Below are 12,359 nucleotides of genomic sequence, written 5' to 3' on the forward strand. Positions count from 1 at the left end.
TCTCGGTTATATATGCATGCAAGCATTCATGTGTGCGAGCACTCGCGCATCTACGAGCAGCCTCTTGGTGATAGAAGCGGCACACCATCCCGCTGTGGCAAGCCGGCAGTTGGATCCACGAGACCTCGAGCTGATGCGCTTGAAAGCGCACAGTGCAGCCGTTCTACCACCATGAAGCGATCGCGGCTGGAGCGCCGCAAGCATCCACGATGCGCCGGGTACATTCAAGGTAGCTGGATCAAGCAAGCGTTTCCCTCAAACGGGAAGGCTAATTCGGTGCTGGTGTATTGTAGGTACTTCTGTGAGGGAGCAGAGGTCTCGTCCCTGGTACTGGCAGGATGCGCGTTCATGCGAGAATATGGACACATGTATCCTTGCCACCCTAGTAGACTCGGACGGCCAGAGGCGCGTCGCGCACCGATTCCGGTCTGTGGATCCGGGAGATGCGCTCGCATGCTGTCGATTGGGTTCTGCAGCCACAGTCGTCCAGAATACGGATCGCTGACTTTTGCGGTGTATCTATTTTTAGGTTCTAAGGATTCGGGTGTTTTTTTGCGAGTTGTGGTTCACTTACAGCATAGACACGCCGTAAACGCTTGTCGCGCGCGGCACCTGTCGAACGTCCGAACTTTTTACAATCCTATGAAATTCGGCAAGAGGTTGAGGGAGACGGTCGAAAGGGCCCCCGCTGAGTGGAGGGGTCTCTTCATTGACTACAAGGGCCTGAAGAAACTACTGAAAAATGAAGTAAGCTTTTGCCAGCAGCCAAGCGCTGAAAAGGCGATCACGGTTGTCTCTGAGGCTACGCAACAAGGCGTGAACGCAAATAGTGCCGCGGAAGCGGAACCTGCGCAGGGGCCCAGCGAGAGTGCCCTCGTACCCGAGTCCAGCGTCCCACCAGGGGAGCACCAGGGCGAGTCGGTGGTGTGTGCTGCGCGAACTGGAGAGTTCAGAATCCAGGGGCACGTTGGGGCCTCAAAAAAGCGCGTGCGGGTGTCGTGCTCACCGCCAGTCTCAAGCACTGCTGACTCTGACTCAGATACCGATATTTCGGATGCACCACCTCTGGAGTTTTTGGAACAGGTCAATAGAGAGCGCATCCCGCGAAAACAAGATAGCCACGGATTTTTTGACTTGCTTCATCAAGAGCTGGATAAGGTTAATGATTTCTTCCTTGAGCAGTTGGAGGATTTAATTATCCGGAGCGAGATCTTACAAAGAGATACGGCAAATTTTTTCGTTTTATGCAAATCTCAGCGAAGTTTCCACTTTAGAGATATTGAAAATCTATCGCGTAGACTTTACAGACTTCATGATGACCTCGTGCTTCTTCAAAACTATGCTGCCGTGAACTATTTGGGCTTTCGAAAAGCCCTCAAGAAATATGACAAGAAGAAGAATACTCGGCTGCGGAGAACATATCTTGCTGGTGTTCTTGGGACGCCTTTTTTCCTGCAGAGCGAGAATTTGCGATCTTTGATCTTGGAGACAGAGCGTCGGTTGAGTTTATTACAGCATCTTGCATCATCGCAGAGTGACAATCAGGATACAAGTCCCGCGAAGATGGCGTCGCCTTCTTTCAGAGAATCAGCCACTGAAAAGGATATCCGAGAAACTGCGCACGAGGAACATCCAGAACCAGTCAAAGTCAGGCAAGCGGAAAGCCTAGATTCTGAAAAATTATCTGATTCCGGCTCGAGATTGAGTCAGAGAGAAGCTGCTGTTCATCAGGGTTGATACAATTATTGTATCGACAGGAGCTGGTCCAAGCATCATAGATTATGCGTCAGCTGATCGCGAACTTGCTCAAACACGTACGTGCTCGGAACTATGATTGCATTTCGTTGTGCGTATCCGCTTTCCGCTGCGTTACTCCATTGAAGTGATCCCGTCTTGTCGATCTTGAGAGTCTCGTTTGCGCAAATTAGCCATGAGGAATCCAACGAGTACGAGAGACGCCCCGAGCAAATACATTGAGCCATATTTTGTGCGTCTTAAGATTGCATCGGCCAGGACCGAGAAAGGAATTGTCAGCGACAAGGCTAAGGACGCCGCCAGAGCAGAAGCGTAGCAAATGGCAAGCGCCCACAGGTAATTGCTCAGAACGCCACCTACCAGAGCGTTGGTAAGCATTAACCATAACGTCCTCCGAGGGGGAAAATCGATGCTTTCTACTCTGCAGAAATGGCAGATAAGAACGATCGGCCATCCGAATGCGAGACATATTCCCCCGAGTGACCCTAAAAAACGACTCACTTTCAGCTCATGCTGCAGTGCAAACTGTCTCTTAATAAGAACAGTTTGAAATGCGTAAAGTATGGCGCCCAAGAACGCTAAGGCATCGCCCAGCGCTGTTCGCGTGCCTGCAGAAGACGCATCGGACGCAGATACCAAGCACAGGCCTCCAACATTCAGCACGACAGCAAGGATGTGGAGCCTGCCGAAACGCTCAACTTTGAGGAGCGAGCCGAAGATGAGCACGAACACGCACGAGAGCGACGAAATGATGGACGATGACGCAACTGAAGTGTAGGTCAAGCTAAGGTTGTAAAGACAGTTGGACATAAACCAGAATGGAGCAATTTTCCAGCTGCTTTGGAGCGTTTCTCCAATACAGCTTCGAAGCCGTTCAGCAAGCCCCTGTTGAAGGGACAGCTGGTTCCCCAGGTTCTGAGAAGCTGTCTCAAAATCACGCGTTCCCGGCTCGACAGATTTTCTGAACACAAAATCTCTCTCCACAACCGTCTCCGTTGCGTTTTGAAGCTGCCCAGCTCCAAATTTACAAGGAGGAACCAAAAAAAGCAGAACGAACAGCGACTGCGAGAGGTAGCTGTAAAGAACGGGCTTTGAAAATGAGTCTTCCCGAAATACTATTTGGATAAGCTCACTCGACGCCACCCAAAGAACGGCAACGGCAATAAGTAACAGAATCCCATACAGATGGGTATAAGCCATGATCCAAGATACGAGTGAAGTTTAGCCAAGGTTTTCAGTGCTCTGCGTCATGGTCGAGCTGCGTTAAACAGAAGAAACTTGTTTTGTCAAATTTAACTAGACACCTAGGTGGACCACGGCGTCTCGCGGGATTCGGATGAGTAGTTCTGTGGCTCGCCTCGACTGTATCAATCCGCTGGTCGACGTAGCCTCCATGAACTTGACGAGGATTCTGGCAACGCAGGGATAAAGAGCGGTCTCGTTTCCTCGAAAGACGCTCGTTACGAAAGTAGCATTCATTGGGAGAAAGCCGCTAAATCAGAGTTGACGTTGAATGCTGCTCGCTCAGGTCTTTTGTGCTCCCTGCTGAGCATTAACTCGCTTTAGAGTTCCGACATTTTCGGTCAATTTCCGCTATTTCATCCGCTTATTTCTGGCAAACTTTTCCGCTCTGAGCTGCTTTCGATCTGGGTAGCCAGCGTTTATCCCGTGCGAGAATCGCTTCTCACAGGAAGCCACAGATTGCTGTTCTCGACCAACGGAATGTCCGTATGACAGTAAACCTGTGGGACGCAGAAACCAGCTCGTTCCAGGCTGTGCAAATCGCTACTTTGTATGGTTTAAGTTTGATGAATCCTCTCTGAATCCTCTATACATGCAAATGCGAAAACCCGGCTTTCAGGAAAGGAACCGTAGATCCTCCGCAGAAACCTACATATACCACAAGCTCCTGACTCGTATCAGCGCCAGCAATAGAGTTAAGATCGACCAAGCGTGCCTTCTAGAATCGGGCTCGCTGTAAAAGCTCTAAATGGCACTGGATGCGCTGCGGCATGCGATACTCGAAGAGCACATGCACTGCATGAAATGTTTCCATCCATGGCATTATAGAGCGGAACGAGTTCCAGCGAGGTAACACGGCCACACACAATCAAGCATGAGCGTCTTCTCGCTGTCATCAACACAGGCTTTTGCCGGGTTCTTTGTGACGAGTTCCTTCGTCCCTCCCTTATATCCTTCTTTGAATACGTCGGTCTCCCCTTTCCCTCGGCATCTGTTGTCCGCAGACGGAGGAGGTTCATGGCAGCGTTACTGTCCAGGCTCCGCACGTTCCGACTGTTGGCCGCACATTTCATGCGCACGCAGGCGTTGCAATCTATTTATCGCTTACTGCACTCATTTTCTATGTTTACGGCCTCGGTGCGCCTCTCGCAGGGATGACACCTGCTTATGGTGAAATTCCCTCACATTTCCGCCACATATTCTATCTAGAGCGCCGCCACGTAGCGCGCGAACGCGTGCTTCATCCGTCGGTATGTGCCCTTGACATGCACAGGAGGCTCTCTTCAGTGCCCCCCTCTGTTTGGTCGTCTGGTACGGTACCCCACGATCACGGGCTTGCTGTGAGCGATTCCAGGGGTGCGTTTTCTGTCCAGCGCACACGCGAGCACACGTTGTTCCATTCGATGAAGGATTCGTCGAATGCAATACTATCTCTGATGAAACAAGAGCCGGAAGCAAGGTCGAGACTGAAGAACAATTCGAAACGTTTCGATGCATCTACGCTCCGTTCGTGCAACCAGGTGACGCACGCTTCACCCGGGGAGATCACAGCAATGACTAAAGGCCGAGTCCGGGACCCGTTTCCGCGCAAACGGAAACTGCGGGAGCCCCTGGGCATCATACCCAGTGAGATGTGTGGTGCCGTTGTCGAAAGCCGTTTCGTCGATAGCCACAAAGAGAGGAGGATTTTTCTCGCGAACGCGATCGATTATTTGACGTGAACAGCCCAGTGAAGTTGCAACACGAGCTTGTGAAATAGCAGTCGAAGGATGGCGTCTTGGCAAGCACTTTTCCTCGTCAATCCAGGGGCGCGACATGCTGCGCACGCGAGTTGCCCTGAAACAGAAAGATCGAAGACTTGAAGAATGCGTGATCTAGGCATGCTACGTGTAAGCAAAAGAGAAGTGCCGCGGCACGTACGCGTCGAAATGTTTTACGATATCGGCTATTTTATTAGCCCGCGTTCGAGCGCGTCGCGAACCATTGTGATCATGGTCATGCGAAGTATTCCCGGGGTAAAGACTCGGAGGCATCACATCGGAAAGACGTCCGCGGATTCTCGACTGCTTGCGAATCCTCACGCGGTTATCGCTGCTTATCGGATGTCGAGCATGTACATCCCAAAAGTTCGGAAAAAATGAATGGCAAGAATAGAGTACGCATGTCAGTTTCCTTTCTTAATCCAACACGAGTGTAGCGTCTCGATGCCACGAAATTGTATTCTCTCCCGGACACGAAACTAGGATGCTCAATGTCGTGTTTTCCTGAAAGACCGTTTGAGGTTCCTCTGATCGACTTCATATTATCCTATCGATCCTGACAATCTTGTGCTATAGACGGAGCGGATTCTGGTTCACGTGTTGCTCCAAAAACAGAGGTTTATATTGTTTTTCTACGACTCCGAATCTTTCTGCGAAATCGGAGAAATGGTGCTTTCTGCAGCTGGTACTGGTTCAATCTCGCTCTCGCAGAGAAGCAGGGTGCCAAGTTTCGCTTCGGAGAGTGGCTTACGAAATCAATATCGTCTCATTCACGTCTCGAACGTTCATGCGGAAAACATTATGATGTCCGTTGAATATTTTCAGCTGAGAAAGAAATCCTGATCTTTCGTTCTGTAAAACAGTGCTCAGCAGTTTCTGTCAGCATCTCATTCAGAGTGTTCACCACTTGGGTTGCTTCGTATCCACCAAGATGGTTACTGGTCCGTCATTTACCACGGAAACGTTCATATAACTTCCAAACACACAACATTTCACGGCTTCGGGATTGGGCATTTTGCTTCTCAAGGTCGTGAATACTCTCTCAAAAAAGGCCTTTGCTTCTCGGGGGGCCATGCTACGGTGAAACGACAACGACTTGTTGCTTTTGAAAACAGCATGCAACGTAAACTGCGAGATCAGAAGCACTTCACCGCAAGTGTCTTTGACACTTTGCGCCCAGCGGACGCGCTCCTCTTTCGAGCCCTCACCGCTGCTTCCGTCTGAAAATATCCGAACCTCAGCTATGCGGCGACAAATCAAGTCGACATCCTCGTTGGTGTCATCCTGGGCAATACCGACGAAAACACAGAGGCCGCGGCCGATCGACTCCGTCTTTCCACCGCCTGAAACCGAAGCCTGTGCAACTCGCTGAATCACTGCCCTCATATCCTACTTACGGCAGGTGGCAGAGAACCAACTGGAGCGTCTGTCTAAACACCAAAAGTTACCATTTTGAATACGGTTTGCCTAGCCAGTTTTACGCGCTTGATCGAGCATGCAATTCCATTCCATGCCAACATGGTAAAGAATTTGGTGCTGTCGTTGTGCAGTTTTTCGAACGCTGCTGTTTTTTTAATGAGAAAATATATTTGGGAACCGTTCCGGAGAGGTATATAAGCTTGTCGAGCCATCCCTATGTCCCTTAAAGGTGTGGCTTTCTTCCTACTCAAAGGTGTGGCGGAACTCTCAAAGAACGCGACGTCCCTTTTGAAACTGGCTTCCGCCGTTTATTTTTTCCAGAAAAATGTTGGCGAGCTCATGCTCTGCGTGGGCCCTTCTATGTTGCCAACTTTGAGCGCAAACGGGGACGTCGTTATTATGGAACACTTCACTCCGAGGTTCAGAGAACTAAAGAGAAAAGACATCGTAGTTGCTGTCTCGCCGTTGAATCCAAACATGAGCGTTTGCAAGCGTGTGACCGGTTTGGAGGGCGACAAACTTGTGGTAGGACAAGCTACAGCCGAAGCAGTTTTTCAAATTCATCCTGAGATCGTTGAAAGAACGGAATACGGGAGCTTTGTTCGGGTTCCGAGCGGCCATGTATGGCTCGAGGGAGACAACGCGATAAACAGTACAGACTCTCGCCAGTATGGTCCTGTATCTGTTTCTCTGATCCGCGGTCGGGTTCTCTGCAGAGTGTTGCCATTGAATGCGGCGGGACGTGTTGATTAGAACGATACCGCCGTGTGGAAATCGTCTCCGCGAAGCGTCGCGAGCGAAAAGGAAACTGCATTGTGTCGCACTCTGCACCATCCTGGTATCTGCTTCAAGTTGCGCACGCTGCTCCTTTAAAGTTGGTTTATTTTCGGCAATCAACCCTCTATGCTCGTTGCAGAAGAATACTGCGATCGCGAGGAACTCCCACCCTCGAGGAATCATATCACAATGACTGCGATGTTGCTCCATCCTCTCGTGCTTCCTCGATATTACTTGCGCAGTCGTTTAGAAAGCTACTGTACTGAGAAATTTTCAACAAGTTAGGCGACGGTTGAAAACAGCACTGAATCTAGTTGGGCTGCGTACACGCACGGAAACGGCAGGAATTGCTCAGCGTGCTGCTCGAAGCGGGAGAGCAGTTCGCCACCGGTTTCGGACTAATGGAACACTGGACTGCGCTCTATTCTCCTGCTTTTCAAGCTTTCAGAACTTCTTTAAATGTGCAGCCTCGTGACTCGAGTGCAGGAATAAGGGCTTGCGAATTAAAATGTGGTTTTACAGTTTACGGAAGTCTTTCCACGGAGGCCTCTTCGACTCTTTGCCGATGGAACTCGATGTCCACGAAATCAAGATGAAGCGCTACCTTCTAATAAGGGTTTGTAACATAAAGGATATCATTATCCAGTTCATATGCCCAAGCCTTCGCTCGTCCCCTTTCCTTACACGTAGCATGGTCAATCCACGAAGTCTTCAAGTCTTGAATCATTCTGTGTTTAGGCAACTCTAGCGCGCAACATATTGCGCTGCTGTGTCGTCTAGGAAAGAGAATTCAACAGTGTCCCTTGACGACTTCTTCACAAGTTCAGAGCGAAGTCTCATTGAACTTATCACGACGAATAATCGATTCCGTTAGATAGAAAAATCGGTCCCTCTCTGCGGCGACCGGCGATACTGCATTCGACAGGAGAATGATACCTCTCAGGATGTGTGCGCCTAGAAGCGCCGGTCAATTCTGCTCGCAAGCGCAGGTAACTTGGACTCGGATCTCAGTCGTCGCAAGAATCGCTTCCAGTAATGCGTGCGTCTCCGCCTTCAGTGAAGCGAGCGTTGACAAATCGAAATTCCGCTTCTATTTCTCCAGCCAGGATTTTTCCTTCCGTTGCTTGTTTCATCATGGACAATATCGAGTTCTACAATTCATTCCTAGAATAGAACGGATTGCGCTTTCAAGTATAGCGACTAGAATATTCGCCGAGGGAGTCGCTCAGAATAAACTCGTGATAGCAGGGTACGGTACCGAACTTGGAAACTGAGAGAAGCGCCTGTGGAAGTCTTAAATACATGCCACGGAAATGCACCGAGCCATGAAGCAAGCGTTCACAAGTCGCATGTCGGCACTTGGGGAAGTACGTGTGGTGAACGTACGGGACCAACCGAACGCAGCCAGGTCCCACCACTGCGAAGAGCTCACCGAGGATGTGTTTTAAGAAGTTGAAAACGGCAATTGGTACCTAAATAGAAAAAACATCCTCCTGTACATGAAAGAGTCAACAACAGGTGGAAGCAGGGAGACAGGGAATTTAACGTTGCTACCAGCGTCATTTGACTGTCTGAATCGGAACTGGGGAAAGTAAAGACCAACATATTTAGAGCAGGAGACCATAGAAAGGAAAAGAAGCTGTCCCTGCGAATGCCGGCAAAAGCCTTTGTTAAAGACCGCGAGACGAGAACCAAACTTTGATAGGAATTTCCGAGCGAGCCATGTGGAACACTTTCGATCTTAGTCTCACATGAATGTACTGCAGATGGTGGGCACGCCCTTTATAATGAATAAATGTCTGATAATGCCTCTTTACAACTTATATTCAGGAGATTCTAGAAGAAGCAACCGTGCCGTGGATCTTTGATACTGTAAGTGGGAGGAGATTTGGAACTCCTACCTCTTCATCCTCTTGACTAATCGCGCACAAAAGCACTCCGACACTTTAACTTGACTAGCTACAACAGACTAATATTTCGTAACCTCAGGTTACCCCTGGCTCATCTTCAAAGAAAATAAATTTTTCCAGGAGGTACTAAATATGGACAACGTCCAAGAAAAATTCAAAATACGTCATCGAAATCGCCCTGCTGCGAAAATTAGAAATTCGCTCAGATCTGAAATTTTTGAAAGGCAAATTTCGCTCCCGTGTGCCTTAATAGATGTCTCCCAACAGAATGATTTAATGTATTCATAAGCTCAGCCCAAATCGTTCCGGCCTGCGTGAAAACTGATAATTAATTTTTCTTCGTATTCAACGATTAGACTCAACACTGGGCTCGTCGAACTTGACCATCGTAAAATTTTGCTGCTTCTGTTGATTATATAGGATTCGTTTTTACTGGACCGTCTGCCAAGATCTATACGCAACTAGTGAGTATGGAACCTTTACCGCATACTGAGTGCCAGTGGAGTCTAAGTTAATCTTTAATCTTTTTTTCAGGCTGAGGGCCTGCAGCCTTGTTTCTGAGAAAAATACCTGTCAGAGACCCCGTTGAAACTACGGTGAGCGGTGGAACCATCAAGAGTTACTCTCGGCATCGTTGCGTTTCTCCATATAGAACGCTTTTGGAGAATCCGGCCAATAATGAGGGAACTGCGTTCTGAGACTTGACGGAGATTGCTCGAAAAACAAAAAAAGTATTATTGTCATGCGTGGTTCGAACCGCGTCAGATATTCGTGCGCCTCTTAATGCCAAATGTGGTAGTCGGTGTCACTATCGCATGCTCGCATCCCATCCTGGCTATCTGGTAATGATTTGAGCCTTCGCAATTACTAGTTGAATTGCATCTATCCAAGCAATTGGTATCTCAGAAATCCTTTCAGATCATCTCGTGGAATTACACACTTCGAAATAAAACTCAATAAATCCATTTGCGAGTACTGTCTGAACGAAGGCCTTTTGCGCAAGTGAAGGTAGATATCGCGCTTCGTAGGCTCTTCCACTAATTCCTAACCACGACGAACTTGCAGGAAGCGTCAAACTGTCCACAAGAGATATTGCATTTAGCCGTGGTCCCGCCTGTCCAAAAAAACCGGTGCCACGGCAGCCACACTCGCTTATCAAGTTTACGTTTGTCACAGACACTGCGTGACTGCTCGAAGGCGTCTGCAAACAAATACAGTCTTTCATGCGCCATTCCCGTTAAAAGAAGCTGCTCAAACGGACCCTGTACAGATCATTTTTACTTGAGTACATACATTATCATAATTGACATCGAGGCAAACAATGGTCGCCGCCGAGTGACTCGCCCAATCTAAGCTCTCCTAGAAGATCGAGTCGGCTAAAGCACCCAAATACTGAGCCATTTTCTCATTCTTTGCAGTACCATCCCCATCCTTGTACATAATGGACAAAAAACGCGTCGCAGGGAGGCTGCCAAGCTCATGTGCAGCTTGAAGAACAAAAAATGCATGTTTCGCATTTCGCTGGATTCCTAGACCATGATAAACCATCATCCCAGCGGTGTAAAGGCAGTCAGCTGCGGACTGTATGTTCTGCTCCTCCGCGTGGATCTGTGCTGCGTCAAAGAAGAGTCGCAACGCCTTTTCATAGTCGCGCTCCACCTCGAATTTGCCCGCATATATCGCCTCTGCGAGAAACTGCATTGCACCTGCATGTTCGAGATCAGCTGCGATCGCAATATGATGGTGAAATCGTTTCAAACTCAGAGCGATAGGGCCGTCATATACTTCGTGCAGGAGCGTGCCGCAGAAGATGCGTGCGAGGACAAAGTGTGCATCTGGGTGACCTTTGGAAGCTGCTTTCTGGAGTTGGTCCATACCCTTTGCATAGTCGATGTCTTGTCCGAGATCTCCCATGATATATATGCAACCCAACTCATGTTCAGCGTGCATGTCCCCCATATTGGCAGCATGTTTGAGACATCCCAAGGCCTTTGCAATATTCGACGGTTTTGTTTCTCTGTAGTAGGCCGCCAGCTGTACATATGCGTTCAAGTCGCCTTCATCGGCTGCCTCCTCTAATAACTTCAGCGCTTTGGCTGGATCAGCCCTTACTGGGTGGATGCCTTCCAAGAAGAAAGCCGCGAGGGCAGTTTTCGCTTCGGCAACTCCCGAACCCGCTGCCAACTGAACATAATGAAAAGACTTGTCATAAAGATCGTCTAAACTATCTCCAACGCTTCTCCGGCCTTCCGCGTCTTCTGATTCAGCTGAAGGCAGAGACTCGGTGCCGATTGTGATACGCGCCCTCTGCAACTCATTCCGCAGAGCGTCGGGAAACGCCGTAAGATTCGAGTCACGCATTACTGATGAAGCGAGTGCACGCAAGTCTCCAATAAATGCTGCATTCTGTTCCCGCGCTTGCAATGTTGCCTGTTCCTGATATGTTAAACCTAGAAGGTATTGAGCATGTGGGAAGCCTGCTGCGGCTGGTAACCGCAGAAGCTCTCGCAGCTCCTTAAGATCTTGAGTGCTCCTTCGCGGCTTTTTAAAATACTTCACTAGAGCGTAGGCCACCCGCGCGGTGGCGCTTGAGAGTGACATAGCCTGGTTGTCGTCGGATATATACTGTTGCGCAAACGCAAGCGCTTCCTCACGGCCCCGTTTCTCGAGGAGCTCATCGAAAACTTTTTCCGAAAAGATGCGGTGCTCCTCACCTAGTGTGCTGAGATAGCGTTTTAAGCTTCTTACACTGAACTCTGTGCGAGCGCTATCCTTCTGGAACCCTGTGTAGCGCAGAGCCGAGTGAAACGAACGGGCAGCACCGAGCTCCCTCGCAGTTTGGGCAACAGTACGCGAACTTGGCCTGCTGTTACACAAGACAAGTAGCCGCTTACCAATAATTGCCAACCGATTTGCACAAATACGGCTCATTAGCTTTGCCATTGTGCAAGCCCGTCGGGGGCTACTGAAAACATTCTGAAAAACGAGTCACTAGTGTTCTATATTGAAGTGTTGAAGTTTTTCATCTCAATTTTGTCGCACCCGCGCTGCGGTGCGTACAAAGAGTGATCGAAATGACTATGCAAGATACCATAGATATCGAGGTCGGATTGTCCGTAAGTTACATTCTTTACTAAACCGTGCATGGATCGCTGCATTCCTCCTTCAGGTACGTATACCATAATATTCAGATGGTTGAGAAGCACTGAAAGAAAGAAGTATATGCACTCCGCGTCGAAAAGCGATATTTCCAGCGACTACTTGGTGGCGATGCTAGAAAATAACCCGTGGATCGAGTTAGGGAAAGCAAAACCTGCGATAATGGCTGCCACAGGCGTCCTTCTTTCCCACAAGCTTGTTCGTGTGATCCTAGAACACTGGGATACAGTCTCAAAGAACGAGTCCTAGTTCATGCGCGGCCATCATCCACCGAAATCGGAACTATAGTGTTCCTGGCACGACGCGATCCGTAGAAAGCAGAAGATCGTCGGTTTGT

General features: G+C 49.1%; 5 protein-coding genes across 5 annotated transcripts; 2 read left to right on the top strand and 3 right to left on the bottom strand.

Annotated features, from left to right (window-relative positions):
- Positions 1 to 642: 642 nt before the first annotated feature.
- On the top strand, positions 643 to 1,737 carry CYME_CMB074C (hypothetical protein, conserved; the record flags this gene model as incomplete). The annotated part of the gene is made up of 1 exon (XM_005535117.1): positions 643 to 1,737. One exon carries the CDS (start codon positions 643 to 645, stop codon positions 1,735 to 1,737), a length of 1,095 nt encoding a protein of 364 aa, XP_005535174.1.
- Positions 1,738 to 1,869: 132 nt separating this feature from the next.
- CYME_CMB075C (unknown transporter) lies at positions 1,870 to 2,955 on the bottom strand (the record flags this gene model as incomplete). Its single annotated transcript, XM_005535118.1, has 1 exon — positions 1,870 to 2,955. The coding sequence occupies one exon, from the start codon at positions 2,953 to 2,955 to the stop codon at positions 1,870 to 1,872; it is 1,086 nt and encodes a 361-aa protein (XP_005535175.1).
- A 2,702-nt stretch (positions 2,956 to 5,657) lies between these two features.
- Positions 5,658 to 6,143, bottom strand: CYME_CMB076C (similar to histidyl-tRNA synthetase; the record flags this gene model as incomplete). The annotated part of the gene is made up of 1 exon (XM_005535119.1): positions 5,658 to 6,143. The coding sequence occupies one exon, from the start codon at positions 6,141 to 6,143 to the stop codon at positions 5,658 to 5,660; it is 486 nt and encodes a 161-aa protein (XP_005535176.1).
- A 249-nt stretch (positions 6,144 to 6,392) lies between these two features.
- On the top strand, positions 6,393 to 6,929 carry CYME_CMB077C (similar to mitochondrial inner membrane protease IMP1; the record flags this gene model as incomplete). The annotated part of the gene is made up of 1 exon (XM_005535120.1): positions 6,393 to 6,929. The coding sequence occupies one exon, from the start codon at positions 6,393 to 6,395 to the stop codon at positions 6,927 to 6,929; it is 537 nt and encodes a 178-aa protein (XP_005535177.1).
- Positions 6,930 to 10,222: 3,293 nt separating this feature from the next.
- CYME_CMB078C (similar to suppressor of lin12 SEL1) lies at positions 10,223 to 11,806 on the bottom strand (the record flags this gene model as incomplete). Its single annotated transcript, XM_005535121.1, has 1 exon — positions 10,223 to 11,806. One exon carries the CDS (start codon positions 11,804 to 11,806, stop codon positions 10,223 to 10,225), a length of 1,584 nt encoding a protein of 527 aa, XP_005535178.1.
- Positions 11,807 to 12,359: the final 553 nt, after the last annotated feature.

This window comes from Cyanidioschyzon merolae, chromosome 2 (genome assembly GCF_000091205.1).
Source record: "Cyanidioschyzon merolae strain 10D DNA, chromosome 2, complete genome".
Classification (NCBI taxonomy): domain Eukaryota; phylum Rhodophyta; class Bangiophyceae; order Cyanidiales; family Cyanidiaceae; genus Cyanidioschyzon; species Cyanidioschyzon merolae.